Source organism: Sylvia atricapilla, chromosome 16, assembly GCF_009819655.1.
Source record: "Sylvia atricapilla isolate bSylAtr1 chromosome 16, bSylAtr1.pri, whole genome shotgun sequence".
Taxonomy (NCBI): Eukaryota; Metazoa; Chordata; class Aves; order Passeriformes; family Sylviidae; genus Sylvia; species Sylvia atricapilla.
The window spans coordinates 10,023,445-10,038,220 of record NC_089155.1 but is presented as its reverse complement, the minus strand read 5'-3'; the positions used below and the strand labels follow the sequence as shown (position 1 = coordinate 10,038,220).

Below are 14,776 nucleotides of genomic sequence, written 5' to 3'. Positions count from 1 at the left end.
GAATTTAATACTCATTAACAAGAATACAGTTCACACAAAAAGGATGGAGCTGTTCATCCAATTCAGGCATTTATCTACACCTGCACGTTTGTTGGCATCCTGCACATCCAACCATTGTGCAAAGCTGGTCCTGAGGGACCACATTTGCAGCAGAAAAGGGAACTAAGTTTATGCCCTGAAAATCCACCACAGGAAAAACACCCAGCTCCTTTTGAGCCAAGTTTCACACCGAAAGGCCAGCAGTCTGTTGGCCAAGGGCAGAAGCACCTCGTTTTTTGTGTTTCAACACCTTTACACTGGAGGTGGAAGAGCCTGGCAAGCACAAGTTCATCAGTTGACAGGCCAGAGAAAGTGGCAGCTGGGGAAGATCCCATTGTAATTACTAGAAAACACAAGAGGTGCTTCTCAAAGCACCCCAAAAGTTATCAATCTGCTGCCTTGCTGAGACACATCCCACAGTGACTACAAAACACACCTTCACACTGGTCACACTGCAGCCTGGCTCACAATTCCTTTCATTTCCTTTCCATCTCTGTGAATTACCAATGAATGCAACTCTTCCTCCTAAGCCCAAAGGGAGCTCCATTTTAAGGAGCTCTGGAGGTCTCCAAAGGAGGAGGCTCCTCTTCTCCCTGCAGAAGTGAATGGATGTCAGTGTCTCTGTCAAGCACTTCCCAACTAAATACCTTTGGGGAATCAATCAAAACTCTCTACAAAGCTTCAGTCTGAAGTCCTGCTGCTCTCTAGTGTCACCAGGGCCAGCAGACGAGGCAGGGGGAGATGGGGGCTGCTACCCAGCCACCTTTTCTCTGCAGTAATTAACCTCGAGCAAGCACTGGCACGAAGCTCCTGCTCTCGCATGACTGCAAGCATTCCTCCCCCAGAGTTTATCATAAAGCACCAACTATCCATAAACATCTCGAGGAAGGGCTGGCCTGGCTTCACCTTCATGCAAGGAAGATGTCAGGCTCTGGCAGGGAGCCAGCCATTCATGTTTCTTTAAACCCTGTCAGCTCTGACTCAAACGACCTTTTTTTTGGGGGGGAAAAAAAAAAAATCTTCCATCACACCCCTTCCTCCTCCTCCACCCACTGTGGCACTTAATCACAGCAGGATCAGAGGGGACAATTCCCATGGTGGCTGTGAGTCATGGTGTCCTGTCCCTCTGCTCTCTGCACAGCCCCTCTGTAGCTGAGTTCCCATTTCCAGCTGGCCTGGAGGCTCCAGGCAAGAGAGGAAAGAGCCTGGAGCTGAGCAGCAGTGGGGCAGGTTTAAGAACCTCCACCACAACATGGACCTTTGCCCTCCAAAACCAGGGAGGACAGCTACTTTTTGGGATTTTGACAAGTCCAGTGTCCTCCCAGCACACAGCACTCTCAGTTCTTCTACTCTGCAAAACCTGAGCCATCCTTCATACAGTACCACGATGTATTTTACACCAAACTCATGCTGTGGCCCAGCCATTCATCCTAAATATACTATGCACAAGGTCATGATTAAAAGCAAGAAGAAAAAAATCCCCTCTCCATACTCCTCAGCATCTCCTAACATCCATTTAACTTTCCTCCCTGGAGCTGTTGGTCATATTTCTGGTGCTCAGACCTGGGTCTGACATGGGAACCTACAAGTGACTTCTCCTCTTGCAGCCTTTCTCCTCCACCAATTCTGAGGACAAAAATCCCTCCTCCCCAGGGAGGCAGGAACAGAGAAGGTACCAGCAGGAGCAATTCCTACCCAATTTCCTGGCAGCTAATCAGACACAGCCCCTTCCCCAGCCATGGTGGGAGCCCTGATTTGCCCTGCTGATGAAGCCATTAAGATCAGGCTGCTGTTGGCACTGTGATGTGAGGAGAGTGGTTAATACCCTCACACCAGCTGGGTGGCCAGCCCAAGCCATTCTGGAACTTATTTGCCGCCTGTGAATATTCCTCCTTCTCTCCATCCCACAGGATTTTAACACTCCTGTGAAGAGAGCAAGCTCCCAGCCAGCAAGAAGCAAAGACCAACAGGCTGCTTAATTAACTGACCCTCTCCCAGTTGCCACAGCCTGGCCAAACGCTGGAGAAACCCGATTTCAGCTGGTAATTAAGCATTTATGGCTGGGAGGAGACAGAGCCAGCAGGGAAGTGCAGCAGCAAAGGAAGGGGTGACACCACAACCCGCTGTGCCAGTCCCTGTGTGCCCCAGTGCCATCAGCACTCCAGGCACTCATGAGCCTCCAAGAGGGACAAAAGGTTTTAGTGTCTTGGAATCCATTAAATTAAACCTTAATTGGTCCAAAAGTTCTCTAGATTGATGCACAGAGCAAGGAGAGGTCTGGTTTGCCAGCCCAAAAAAAAAAAAAAAAAAAGCCTTGTTGCCAGTCATGCCTATGAGGGTGCTGCTACCTGTGCTGTTTTCACTGGCATCCAAGGAATTTGGGAGGCCTGGCTGCCAGGTGCACTGACCTGATCCTCCACCTGCCCTGCTGACTGCACTGGGGCCCAAGAATTTCTCTCTCTTCTATCCTTTTCAACCGGAGTCAACTTCAAAAGGAGGAAATTAGCGATTCTGTAGCATTTAATCTGTTTCTATTGCCCGACCTAACAAAACAAAGGAGTTAAAAGCAAAGAACTGAGTCTCACCAGGAGCATAAACAGGTTATTACAGCAATTACATGCAATAAGGCCATGCATGAAGGGGAAGCCACTAAAACCAGCTGAAGCTTTAGGCTTGTGCTGCTCTTGGGACCAGCTGGGCTTATGATGTATTGCGAAGGTGACAGGGAAGCAGAGGGTTTGTGAGCCCAGAGAAAATCCACACCAGGCAAAGCATCTGCCACCAGCACCACACATGCAAATTCTGGTACCAAACCTGCAGAAATGATGGTGCAATCCCATCTCCCTGGGTACTGAGGGCAAACAGAGTCAGGAGAGAGAAGGTCAACGTAGACCAGCTCAGTTTTAACAGTGTTGAAGTCCTCCCAAATGATTCCAAGCTCTGAAGGCTACAAGTCCCCAGGTGAGCCAAACTGAGCAGCTTGCAGGCACACAGTGCAGCTGGGATAGATCTGGCCTAAAGCCAGAAAGTTGCCACACAGAATGACAAAGAGGAGGAGAAGCTCCTGAGGAAAGCTGATCTTTGAAAACCCCCCTCCAGACAAGCCATGAGCGATATAAAAGCCACACTGCAGGCTGGCCCTTGGTCACAGGGGGAGTGAGAGCAAAGCAATCCACCCAGCAGCACAGCCCTGCCAGCTGGGATGTTTCTAGGAGACACAGCAGATGCCACCTACGCTGGTGAGGGCTCAGCTCCCCGTGTGTGGCCCCGGGAGGCTTTGCCCACACAGCTCCTGTGCCCTGGGCAGCAGCAAATATTTCACTGCTGCTGGTACAGCACAGCTTTAGACAGCTGGCACTCGTGGAGAGAACAAATTTATTAAGGTGTTTGGCAGACTCCAAACGAGAGCTACAGCAAGGCAGGGAGTGAACCAGAGCCAGTCGTGGGGACTAAAGTGTGTGTTTGGGGCATTTAACTGAAGGGTATCATCATCAACACAGCCTGGCTATCTGTGGGTCTAAATCTGGAGTCAGGCACCTCGCAAACTGCAGTGACAAATGAGCTTTAACTCTAGCAGAGAGTGAAAGGTGCACCTGTGAAGTCACTGTAAAGTTTTGGTGCCCAAAAAAATCTCAAAATCCCTGTAAAACAAACTCCCAAAGAGGCCGTGAGTCAGCCCCCAAAATGCTGATGAACAATCACAACCAACAGGTCTCCTGGGGAAGAGGTGAGCTGTCCACAGCTCCAAACTGCCCCATCCCACAGATTTCCTACCCAAGGAGGTCCCAAACTCGGCCTTTGGGGCTACAGGAGCTTGGGGAAGCATCCCTTGGGAGGGGAGAGCCCATCCCGACCCTTCCATGGGGGCACTTCAGTAGATACTTGCTCAAGTGCTGAAGACTAACACAGCAAATGTCCAAAGCCTGAAGGACAAGGGCTAAGGCTGGCAGGGGGCAGAGGCCTCACACATCCACTGCCCCAAGGATTTGAGGAGTTCTCCTGTCCAACAGCTGGAGCAGCAGCTCCATGCCACAGAGCAGACCCTGATCCCACAGCTCTGCAGGCTTACAGTGCCCTCCTGCCCCCACAGCTCCAGCCAGGACATCAGCTGCTGCTGCCCTCTAAGCTGAGGGAAGTCTCAGACAACACTCCATTTCCAGAGGGACACCTTGCAGATGCAGAGGAGCAGCAGAGGAGGTGGCAGACAGGGCGCTGGCAGCTCTGCTATCACAATGGTCATTCCCCCTCTCACTTGCCACCATTAGAGACCAAACATCCATTGTCACCCTTTGTCTTTCAGAGGAAGACCTTCAGCACGGACTTGCTGCTTCTTAAAGAGTTTTGAACGCACCAATTAAAAGTTTTAGAGCTTAACCTTGAATTTCTCAGGGCTGTATTTTCCCCTTTTGGGGTGAGTGTGCCACTTTGAGAGGCAGGTACCCTCTAAGGGGAACGGCACCTGCATAACGTGATGAGTTTCCACAAGTGACTCAACTTTTAGAGAAGATCAAAATAGTAACAACAAAGAGCACAACACAGGTAATACTACAAACAGGTAAGAGGTTTTCCCTCTCCTATTTTAACCAAAGCCTCCTGCCCTGTCATTAAACGAGTGGATTTTGCTCCACACTTCCAGAGATGTCCACTAAAGGACATTAGAAGCAGAAGAGCAGATCCCCACCAGCACGGTCGACAACATAATGAAGAAAGTATTTGTGTTACCTGTCCGAGGTCCAGGGTGACATTGACCTGGTTGAACTCCAGCCCCCTGGAAAGAGGGGGGCTCTGCCACCAGCGCTCTGTCCCATCAATGGCATTGGTGATGGGGTGGGCCTTGTTGCTGTCTGCAGAGGAGCAGATGTCGCAGTACTGGCCCTGGAGGAAAATACAAAAACAACATTTAACTCTGGCCAGGAAAATGCAGTACCAAGCAGTCAGGTATCACAGCAATTCAGAAAATAGAGGGCGTAAGCCTGCTAATACAAATCAAGATACAGAAAGGTTTGTTTGCACCCATTTAAAGTGTGGATGCAAAAAGATACATGAAAAAGCTCAAAACCCCCAGAGCCACCCAGTGTAGAATTTGGCATCCCTTCTGAATTTCAGATCTGCAGGGAACATTGACGAAGGATCCCAGACTCAAAGGACTGGTTAGCAGGAGCAGAGGAAGGAGTATCTGAGGGAGAAATTGCACTGCAGTAGAGAGCAGTGGCTCAAACTCCATGGCCAGCAGCTCCTGTGCCAAGGCTGCCACTCACACCCACCCCTGCCCAGGGATCCTGACCTGAACCTCTCAGCCACTTGCATGGACTCAGACTGGCAGCTCCTCTGCCCAGCTCCCTGCAATCTGTTTCTTGTCCACCTATTCATCTCACAATATAGCTCTTTCAGCTGCATTTTCAATCTGAGTCTCACAGCCAAGTTCCTTTTGCTGATGATGCTGCAATGCAAGGCCAGAAAGGGACAGTCCCAGCTGTCAGCTGGCCAGGGACTGCCATCACTTCTCTCTGCCTTGCTTTTGTGGCCCGGGTGGTTTTGTCAGCTCCATGGACACGCTGCCAGAGAAAACAACCCAGCAACTTTAACAGCACCTCCTGAGCAGGATCAGACAAAGACCTGAGCTGTTAGGGGCAATTCTTTCTCTCTCATTAATGGGCAAATGAATCTGACCCACGCTCAAAGAAACCGGCAAGGCACCCTGAAAACTGGCAAATTGTTATGTGGAGCCACTGTTGTGTCACTTGAATTGCTGCTACAAACAGCCTGGAAGGGAGCTGTGTTACAGGCAGTTTTCCTTTTAAAGGCGCAGTTATCCCCAGGCAGGAATGCTGCCCTTGCCTGTCCCAGCTGCAGCCAGTGTTAATATTACACCAGGTACAAGATCTCAAGACAGAAAATCCCCTTCCTGCCCCTAAAAGGGCTGGGGTGAGACAGGGCCACCCCAGAGAGTGTGATGTTCCAGATGCTCCAAACACTGGAGGAATTTCAGTGCAAAGGAAACAGAATTCACAGCATTATTCCCCACTACCACATGCTTTGTTACTTGCACGCAATTATGCAATATAAATTATCGTGAACAAAACCAGCTTTAAATTAATTCCTCTGGAGATGTGAAAATAGAGATGGGAAAGCAAAAAGGCAGAGAAAAGGGAAGCTGAAATCATCCAGGGTTTCATCCATGAAACCATGTCAGGTTCATCCTGACATTCATGCAGGGAGCAGTCAGTGTACAGAGAGGTCACAAGACTGGTTTGGACATGCTTTGAGCCAGCAGGGAGAACAGACCAGATAAAACTGACCCAACTCTTCAGCTCAAACCTTTTAATAGGAACTGGTGCAACAGGTTGTGTGGAAATTTCTGCTGCACAACATACAACACACTGAGGTGGGTGGGGGGGAAGTGAGGCAAGGTTACAAAACTGAGATAAATTACAAGAAAAAAAAAAAAGAGAGAAAAGTTTTCATACTTTAAATTCTTGCTACAGATGTAAAAACTGTTCTGAACTCGAAGTTCACACTGATGGGAGATAGTCAACTCAAGCTGAGTAAGAGGGGAGTAAAAATCAGGATCAGCTGCTCCACATTTATAATGCTGCTGTTGTCCCTCCTAGGGCAGCTCTCTGGGCTGGGAACAGGTCAGCAGCTGAACCACGTTTGCTGCTCGAAGTGTGATGATTAGCCTCTCTGATGCTCCAGTTGCTCATTAGTTGTTTCATTAGAGCCAGACCTAAACCTACCTGACCAGAATCATTTCCAGCTATTTGTGTTTTAGAGCAACTCAAGCTCCTGCACATCGTGTCAGGTTCTCGACAGGGAAATTCTGACATCAGCAAGAGGATTTTAATTAAAAAGGAGCTGTGAGCTGCAGGCTTAGCAGAGACTGCAGGTTGCCAGAGCAGTAGAGGCGTGGACACTACAAAGGTATGGTCAGAGAAAGAACTTAAGCAATGCAAGGAGTTGCAGGGCAGCTCGGAGAACAGAAAATTGCCACTATCAGAGCAAACTGCAAACAGCGAGAGAGATAAGGGTGAGGTTTGAATGAGGGGCAGCTTCCAGAGACCTGCCAGGCCTGATCCTGCTCAGGGCAGTGGGAACTTTGAAGTTTTCCCCCGAGCATAATAAAGACAAGCTGGGCACCCTGCTGGCACCTCTCCCAGGGGACACAGGTGGCTTTGTCCCACTTTATCTGGCCCTGCCACGACCCGACACCAGCTCCCCTCACCTGGTTTATCAGAAAGCCACAGGGAGCATGGGGCTGCTGGGGATGAGGTAAAAAGGGCAGGAAATGGGGTATAAAAAGTACTGTTTCAGACAAAGTGCCTGCTGGAAAGCTGCTCCCAGGGGTGTCCCTGCAGATCAGCTGCACACACAGAGTTAAGCAGCTGCTGTCTCACCATGTGTCTCTTTTCTGTGGGCAACAACTTGTTCCAAACCTGTGTTTTCAGCCACAGTTAAAGCACTGAAATCCAACACTGATGTAAACACAGAAGAGACACGTACAGTGAGATGCAGCACCAATTGTCACCTGGAGCACTGAGAGCCCAGGGCTGAGCCAGATTCCTTCTGCCACACAGCAGAGCCATAAAGAGGCACCAGGACGAATGGTCACCGACACTGCAGCACATCAAAAGAGAATGTCACTTAATTCTGAGACGTTCAGGGATGAAACAGCTTCAGATTTCCTCTGTTATCAACACCTGGAGGAGTGGGAGGGCCAGGGCTCTGCTCAGTGCCCACACTGCTGGGCAAGGATAGCTCAGGGCTGAAACTCAGAGTGCAAAGCAGGGCTCTGAACACAGGGCTGGGGTGAAGACAGGCTTCAGAGGAAGGCACAAGCAGCACTGCCTTGGAATCAGTCAAAGTTATTGTACGTTCTTAAATTCTGAGGTGTGTAATTGCTTTAATTAATGCCAGTAACCCGCCTCACTGTTACACTGCTAATCTGAAATAGTCATCGACAGCCCTGCCCCACCCTCAGGGGCAGAGCCCCATCCCTGCTGGGTTTGGAACAGCCCCCAGGCACACTGCTGGGATGGGGAACACGAGCACATGGCTGTGCCTCTGCAGACAGATAGTCACAAGCACATCCAGGAAAGCTTAAACAAAAAAAGAAACCTATGATCTCTCTTCTGCTTCATCCTCAAGGTATCATTAAGGCAGGGCTGACCCACACTGAGGAGCGAATTTGACAAGGGCAGCCAACCTCCAAGGCAAGTCCCTTTCAACACACCCCAGCATCGCTGTGCCTCTCACATCCTTCCAGACTGAAAAGCCCCCCACAGTTGGAAATGCAGTCCTCTGCCAAAAAGCACTGAATAAAGCAAAGGAAACTCCTTGAAAAGGTTTACAGCCTTCCCACAAGCTGTGCCAAAACCACTGCAAGTGTCTTTAGGGCAGCATTACTTCAGAGAACTTAATGATTATTGACATTTTAAGACCATCATGTTTAAAAGTCGGTGAACCCCCTTTTGTGAAGTCTTCTATAATGTCAAATTAAACCAGCAGAAAACAGAGAACTGACTGAACTAATTTATTAGATGATTGCATTAATGCTTATCCTAGCTCTTTAACCAAGCAAACGTCCCTTTACCACCACAGCATGTGGATGTCTCTTGGAGGGTCCCAAATGGCATTTTTCCAGTATTCCTGATGAAAACTCCTCAGGCCACAGCCACATCACACAGGAGCAGTAATGAGCAGGTGAATGAAGGAGGGAAGGGCCTCTGGGCTGGTGGCACAGGCAGGCAGTGAGGACATGCATGTGGAGTCCATTATTGTTGTTTCAGTCTGCTCAAATTGAACACTTCCCTCCTTGCTTTAGTCACCGGGTGGTGCCAAGACCCCGAAAGGGGATGAATTGGGAACTCTGACCTCTGCTCTGATGCCTCCTGTTTCCTCCCCTCCCTTTTAGGTGCTGCCTGTGGTCATGGAAAGGAGCCACTACAAAAGGAATTTTCTAAAGCTTTCAGACTGAGTGAAGCCCGCTGGCCTGGGAAGTGGTGCTCAGATCAAAGCCCCCCTGTGCCAGAGCTGCACAGGGGACAGGAGGGGGGTCGCTGCAGAATTCCACAGCCCAGGAGCTGTGTTTAGCAGCAGGGGGATAACTGGGGCTGCCCTCAGAGCTAGTACAGCCTGAGGGGTTTATTTCAGTCAGCAGCATCCTTAGTGCTGTGTGTCATGCTGAGCTAGCAGTGTGGCCAGAGCACAGAGGGACACACATGGAGTGATAAATGCACACCCAGATTTAGCAGCTTTTCCAAGCAGCCTTATCCTCCCAGTTTTGCTTGGCACATCATTCACATACTTGTTTGCGAGTGCAAAGAGCAGCGTTACTTCTTCACCTTTCCTTACTCCTCTGCCTCACTGGAGGCACAATTACTACATCGAGGTCCCTGTGAGCCTCCTGCTGCTGGGATTTCAGGCAAAGCTGCTTTGAGTTACTCTGTTTTACAGCGCAGTGAAGTGAAACATCGCTTTAAAAGGTGGCAAACCTCGGAGGAGGATACGTCAGGTTTTTGCCATCCAGTGACATCTTCAACCATTTATACTACACAGACAGCAAAATTCCATGTCATTACCACACAATAGCTGGAAAATTCCTAGTGCAGCACTAACTCAGGAGAATGTGACCAGAATGAGAAAAATGCTTCAGAGATGATCTTGTAACAAAGCCAACCCCACCAAAAGGCTGATGAAAGGCTTGGTCCGAGAAAGTGACAGCTTTTCCTTTGCTCACCCTTGTTATGTACAACAGGGACAACACCACTCACTGCCCCACTGCAACAGGTGAGTGGCACCACGACCCTCACAAGCAGCAGGCAGAAAACACTGGGCAGCAGCTGGTGGCTCCATGAACATTTCAAATCAGAGCTGCTCTTCCCGGCTTGGGCTGCCCTCAGGGGGGACACTGGGTCTGGAGCTCCTGCAACTAAACCTGGTGTTTTACAAGCCCGTTTACAACTGTTCTTTCCTCCCTTCAAGGGAGCCATGGCTGTTACACTACGCTGCAGCTTGGACCGTCTACATTCCTGGCTGCAAGCTCCCTCTGGGAAGCTTAAAATGGGACCCCTGAGATAAGCCACCTGATATTCGCTTGTAAAATCCACCCTCGTAACTTTCCCCTCTGCTCATCCCGATGCCCCACCGAGCACTCGGGGAACGGCGGAGTTAAAACACACCAAGGGAAATATCAGTTCGGGATGCATCAAGCTAATCACTATCGCATTCACCACAACGATTCCCTGAGCACCAAAGGGAGTTTGGGTGCCGGCTTGCCCGGGATTTTTATAAACACAAAAGACCGCACAACTTTAAAAAGAACGTCCCGAGAACCGAGCGAGCCGCGTTTCACGGAGCAGCTCCCGGCTGGGACAGACCGAACACGTGCGGCCTGGGCAGGGGGATGCCCGGGGACCACGGCCCCTCCCCGAGCCCCCCAGCACCGACCCACCCGCGGCTGGTGCACAGCTCCGCCCGAGGCACCGGGATGCGTGGGAAACGCTCGGAGCGGGGCCCTGCCGCCCATCGCACCGAGCCCCGGGGGCGCACACGGCGGGGCTCGGAGCCCAGCGCACCCCCGGCGGCGCTCCGCCGGCCGCCCGCCCGTGCTCCGTCCCCTCCTCCGCCGCCCCAGCCCTACCTGGATGGTCTGGTTGGGGTCCCCCCCGGCCACCGGGCCCCCCACCAGTTTGCAGTACAGATCCTCCACGGCGCGCCGGCTGCCGGCGCCCGCCGCCTCCTCGCCGCAGGTGGCGGTGGCGGAGATGCGGGTGCCCTCGGCCAGGTTGAAGTAGGGCGGGTGGAGGCTGTGGCCGTTCACATCGCTGGGGAAGGAGGCGGGCGGCCGGGCGGCAGCGGCGGGCAGCAGCAGCGGGAGTAGGAGCAGCAGCAGCAGCGCCCGCCGCGCACCGCCCCGCTCCGCCGCCCTCGCCATCTTCGCTCGGCGGCGCCGGGCAGCGCTGCGGCACCGGCTGGGCTGGGCTGGGCTCTGCCCTGCTCCTCCCGGCTCGGCTCAGCTCTGCCCCGCTCCCCCCGGCTCCGCTCGGCTCTGCCCCTCTCCGCCGCCGCCGCGCTACTTCAGCCCCGGCTGCGGGGAGGGGCCGCGGCCGCCCCGCCGCCCCGGTTAACCCTTTGCCGCCCCGGGAACCCCCCCCGGCCCCGGGAACATCCCTCGGGCCCGTCCGAACCCGGGGAGGCCGAGCGGGGTGAAGCGATGCCGCCCCCTCCCAAACCATCGGGGCCGGGATCCCCCGGGAACAATGTGCCCATTGTATCGGCGGCGCTGCGCTGCCCGCGGCGGCTCGCTGGTGTTTTTAGTGCGTTAAACTCCATTAACCGATAGATCGGGTTATCTACACGAAAAAACTCTATTACTAATTAACAAAACAGGGGAAGGCTCGGCCGAACCCGGTTCGCTCTCCTCGAGGTATGCTGGGGGTTCTCACTTAGTTTGGGCAGGGAGAATTTTACTTCCACTTTCCCCGGAAAGGATGGCTTTGGGGAAATGACTTTACCTTCTCACCCAAGGGGGAAGGAAGCAGCTCGGCGATAACCCGGCTTTCTCCCATCCCTTCGCTGCCCGTGGACAATCCCTTCGCTGTGTGACTTGCAGGGACACGTGCGCTGTCAGGTCTTTATATGCTGCTGGGGGGGGAAGACATTTTAAAACCCTGAACATAAATATAGAGCAACACATGAATTAACTCATCAAACTGCTGCTTTGATTTTCTGGCTAAGAGAGAATCTTAAAATCCAAGAATTAAATAATACGCACAAAAAGTTGTCCCTGAATTGGACAACACTGCATCTTTAAACTAGGACATGCCAAGAGATCAGGTTGGACTCCAAACAATTGGATTGCTGCGGTATTTGAACCCCACAGGAAGCAAAACAAGCTCTTAAGCGTGCCCAGGTCTTCGCAGGCTGCTGCTGGGCATTTGCTCTTTGCATCAACATCATCCTGTTTGTTTCCTGTTTCCTGTGGGCAGCCTAGGAGGTACAAGTCCTCTTGGAAAAGCTACTGTATGTATGAAAAACTTTAAAAATATTAAAAGCTTTGAAAATGAAAACGAATACCAAAAGCAATCCCACAAAAACATTGTGATTGCTCAACTATACAGCTTCACAAACTGAATTTCCAGCCAGGCTCTGCAATTACATTGATGTCAGCACGTTCAGGGGCTTTTGAAAGATCCCTCTTGCCGTGTCTGGAGCACTGTAAATGTATATAAGCGTATATATCAGTTTATTGTAAGGTTTCCAGGGGGTTCTGCAGGCAGTGGGACACTCACAGCCCTCCAGGCAGGTGCTGCTCGGGAATGCGGGTGGGTCCCAACATCGGGAGGTGCAGGAGGGCCCGTGCCATCGGGAACATCCTCAATGCATCGGGAACATCCCCAATGCAATGGAAACGTCTCCACGTCATCAGGAACATCCCCACGCCATCAGGAACATCCCCACGCCACTGGGAGCATCCTCACACCATTGGGAATATCCCACGCTATCGGGAACATCCCCAAAGCAATGGGAACGTCCCCAATGCATCGGGAACATCCCCACGCCATCGGGAACATCCCCAATGCAACGGGAGCATCCCCATGCCACCAGGAGCATCCACACACCATCGGGAGCATCCCCACGCCATTAGGAATATCCCACGCCATCGGGAACATCCCCACGCTGGCGGGAACATCCCCACGCTGGCGGGAACATCCCGTGCCAGCTGTTTCCCGGCGATCCATTACCATGACATCAGGACTTGTGAGCGGTGCCTGGTTCCACATGGTGAGGAAGCACTGAAGCACGGCCGCCGAGCCCATTCAATCAGAAAGACTTCCTAAAGCGCTCTCAGACATCTTTTAACCCCTTCCTGCTTGCCCGTCTCTTCGGAGACCTTTCCCCTGGTTTCCCCACTTAATGCAAGATCTTATCTCTCCGCGGATGAATGTATCCTTTAAAAGCTAAATAGAACCTTTAAAAACAAATTCTTATCAAGAGAACCGACAGTCTTTGCCCTTTAAACCGTGCTTGAAAATGGATAGGTTCCTCTGGGAACAGCCACCTTTGAAAATACTTGTGCTCTTGCAGTAATCGTTAACTAACATGTTTATGTGGGGGAGACCAATACTCCACAGGACAGGAATTAAAACTTCCTTCAACTTTATCAAATGCCGTATTTAATTAGCTACTTACACCCCACGGCACCTGTAAATACGTAAAAAGAGTTAACAAGGAAAGCAGGACGAAGATTAGGAAAATAACTTTCTCCCTCCCCCACGAGAGTTTCAGGGCAAAACACTTGGGCCAGTCTAATATCTTTAATCCCTCTAGTGGTAATATAATTAATCTCCCTTCCAAAATACAATTAAGGAAAGTGAAATCACAGTTGGTGTTGTTCTTTGTGGTGGTTTTTTTTTTTTTGTGGCACAGACTCAAGAGCACCACGCAGAAAAAATGACCTTTCTGCAGCCTGAACTGGCCTCCAGTCGACTGCAGAGCATCTTCCAAAGACAGTTTAAAGACTGAAATCATACTTAGGCTACCTGTGACTGAGGGAATCTGAAGTTTCCCAAGAAGCAATGGAAATAGTTTATAGACAGAGCTTTCTGAGGGGCTTTTTCAAGCACAGGAAGAAAAAAGCGGAGGGTTTTTCTGACATTGCAAAACATTCAATTTAGAGGTTAATGAAAAAGTTGAGGTTAACAACTTCCCTGATGCACTGATGCCCTCTCTTTTCAGCCACACTCAGGAAAAAAAAAATTCATATTTACTAATTTGAACTGGACACGAGTCCCATCTGGTCTAACATCTCATCTGAGAGTCACCAGCAGGAAACATTTCCAGTGAAAACCCTATGGGTAGGCAAGGAATACTCTGCTCCCAGAAAAGATGTTACCTGATTTATAACAGCTAGAACTTAGCTTGAGCAGTGAAGCATTTCTTCCATTTAAGAGGTTTTTCTAAGCATAAATTTCAACATCCCTGGACATTTGCCATTCCTGTACTGCTCTGATCCCTCTTTGAATTTTACTAGCTTCTCGAGCCTTGCAGTGGTGCTTCTTGGCTTGGCTTCACAAAGCTGGTCACAGTGACATGCTCTCAAATGAGAGGTGTTGAAGCAGAAGAGATTTTTCATTTTAAATCCAGTCCATTACCAGTGAATGCAGAAAGAACTGGGAAAAAAAAAAATCCAGCCTGTAGCATTCCTACTCCAATCTTCTCTGAGCCTACATGTAGTAACATGACCTCAGCCGTGCTGTTATCCATCTGCATCTGCTAAAGGCATCCCAGTTCCACTGAAGGCTTTACTTTTGCCTCCCTAAAAACTGCAGGACCGTGAGGAGCTTGCCCAAAGCTGCCACCAGAAACCACAAGCTCTTTCTTCAAGCAAGCTGCAGAGTGACAGAGGGGGCTTAGGGGTGTGGAGGGACAGGTAGAGCTTAGAAGAAATGTGAGAATAAATTCAATGTATGGGCTCCAAACAACTTATCTCGATGAGGGAACCCAGTTCCTAAATCTGAACAAAGATAGAAGTGAGAGTTTTCCTGCCTGAACAGACCCTTTTAACCCACAGCAGGAGCACAGGGAAGCATCCCACAGCCAGAAAGTAATTCAGCAGTGACACAGACACATTCTGCTTCCTGTGAATAAATTCTCTGAGTTTATCTTGTCTATTACACAGAGAAATGTAAGGAGTTCTCCTTGCTATTGGCAACATATGGCCAATGGAGACAGACCC

The 14,776-nt window shown here is 50.6% G+C and overlaps 1 protein-coding gene across 1 annotated transcript in view; it reads right to left on the bottom strand.

Moving 5' to 3' along the window:
• The window catches only part of LAMA5 (laminin subunit alpha 5), an 85,152-nt gene extending 74,180 nt beyond the window's left edge, over positions 1-10,972 (bottom strand). Inside the window, exons 1-2 of the mRNA XM_066330886.1 lie at positions 10,679-10,972; positions 4,762-4,914 (exon numbers count right to left, since the gene is read on the bottom strand). Of these exons, the coding sequence (XP_066186983.1) occupies positions 4,762-4,914; positions 10,679-10,972 (447 nt within the window). The remainder of the gene's footprint in view (positions 1-4,761; positions 4,915-10,678) is intronic.
• Positions 10,973-14,776: the final 3,804 nt, after the last annotated feature.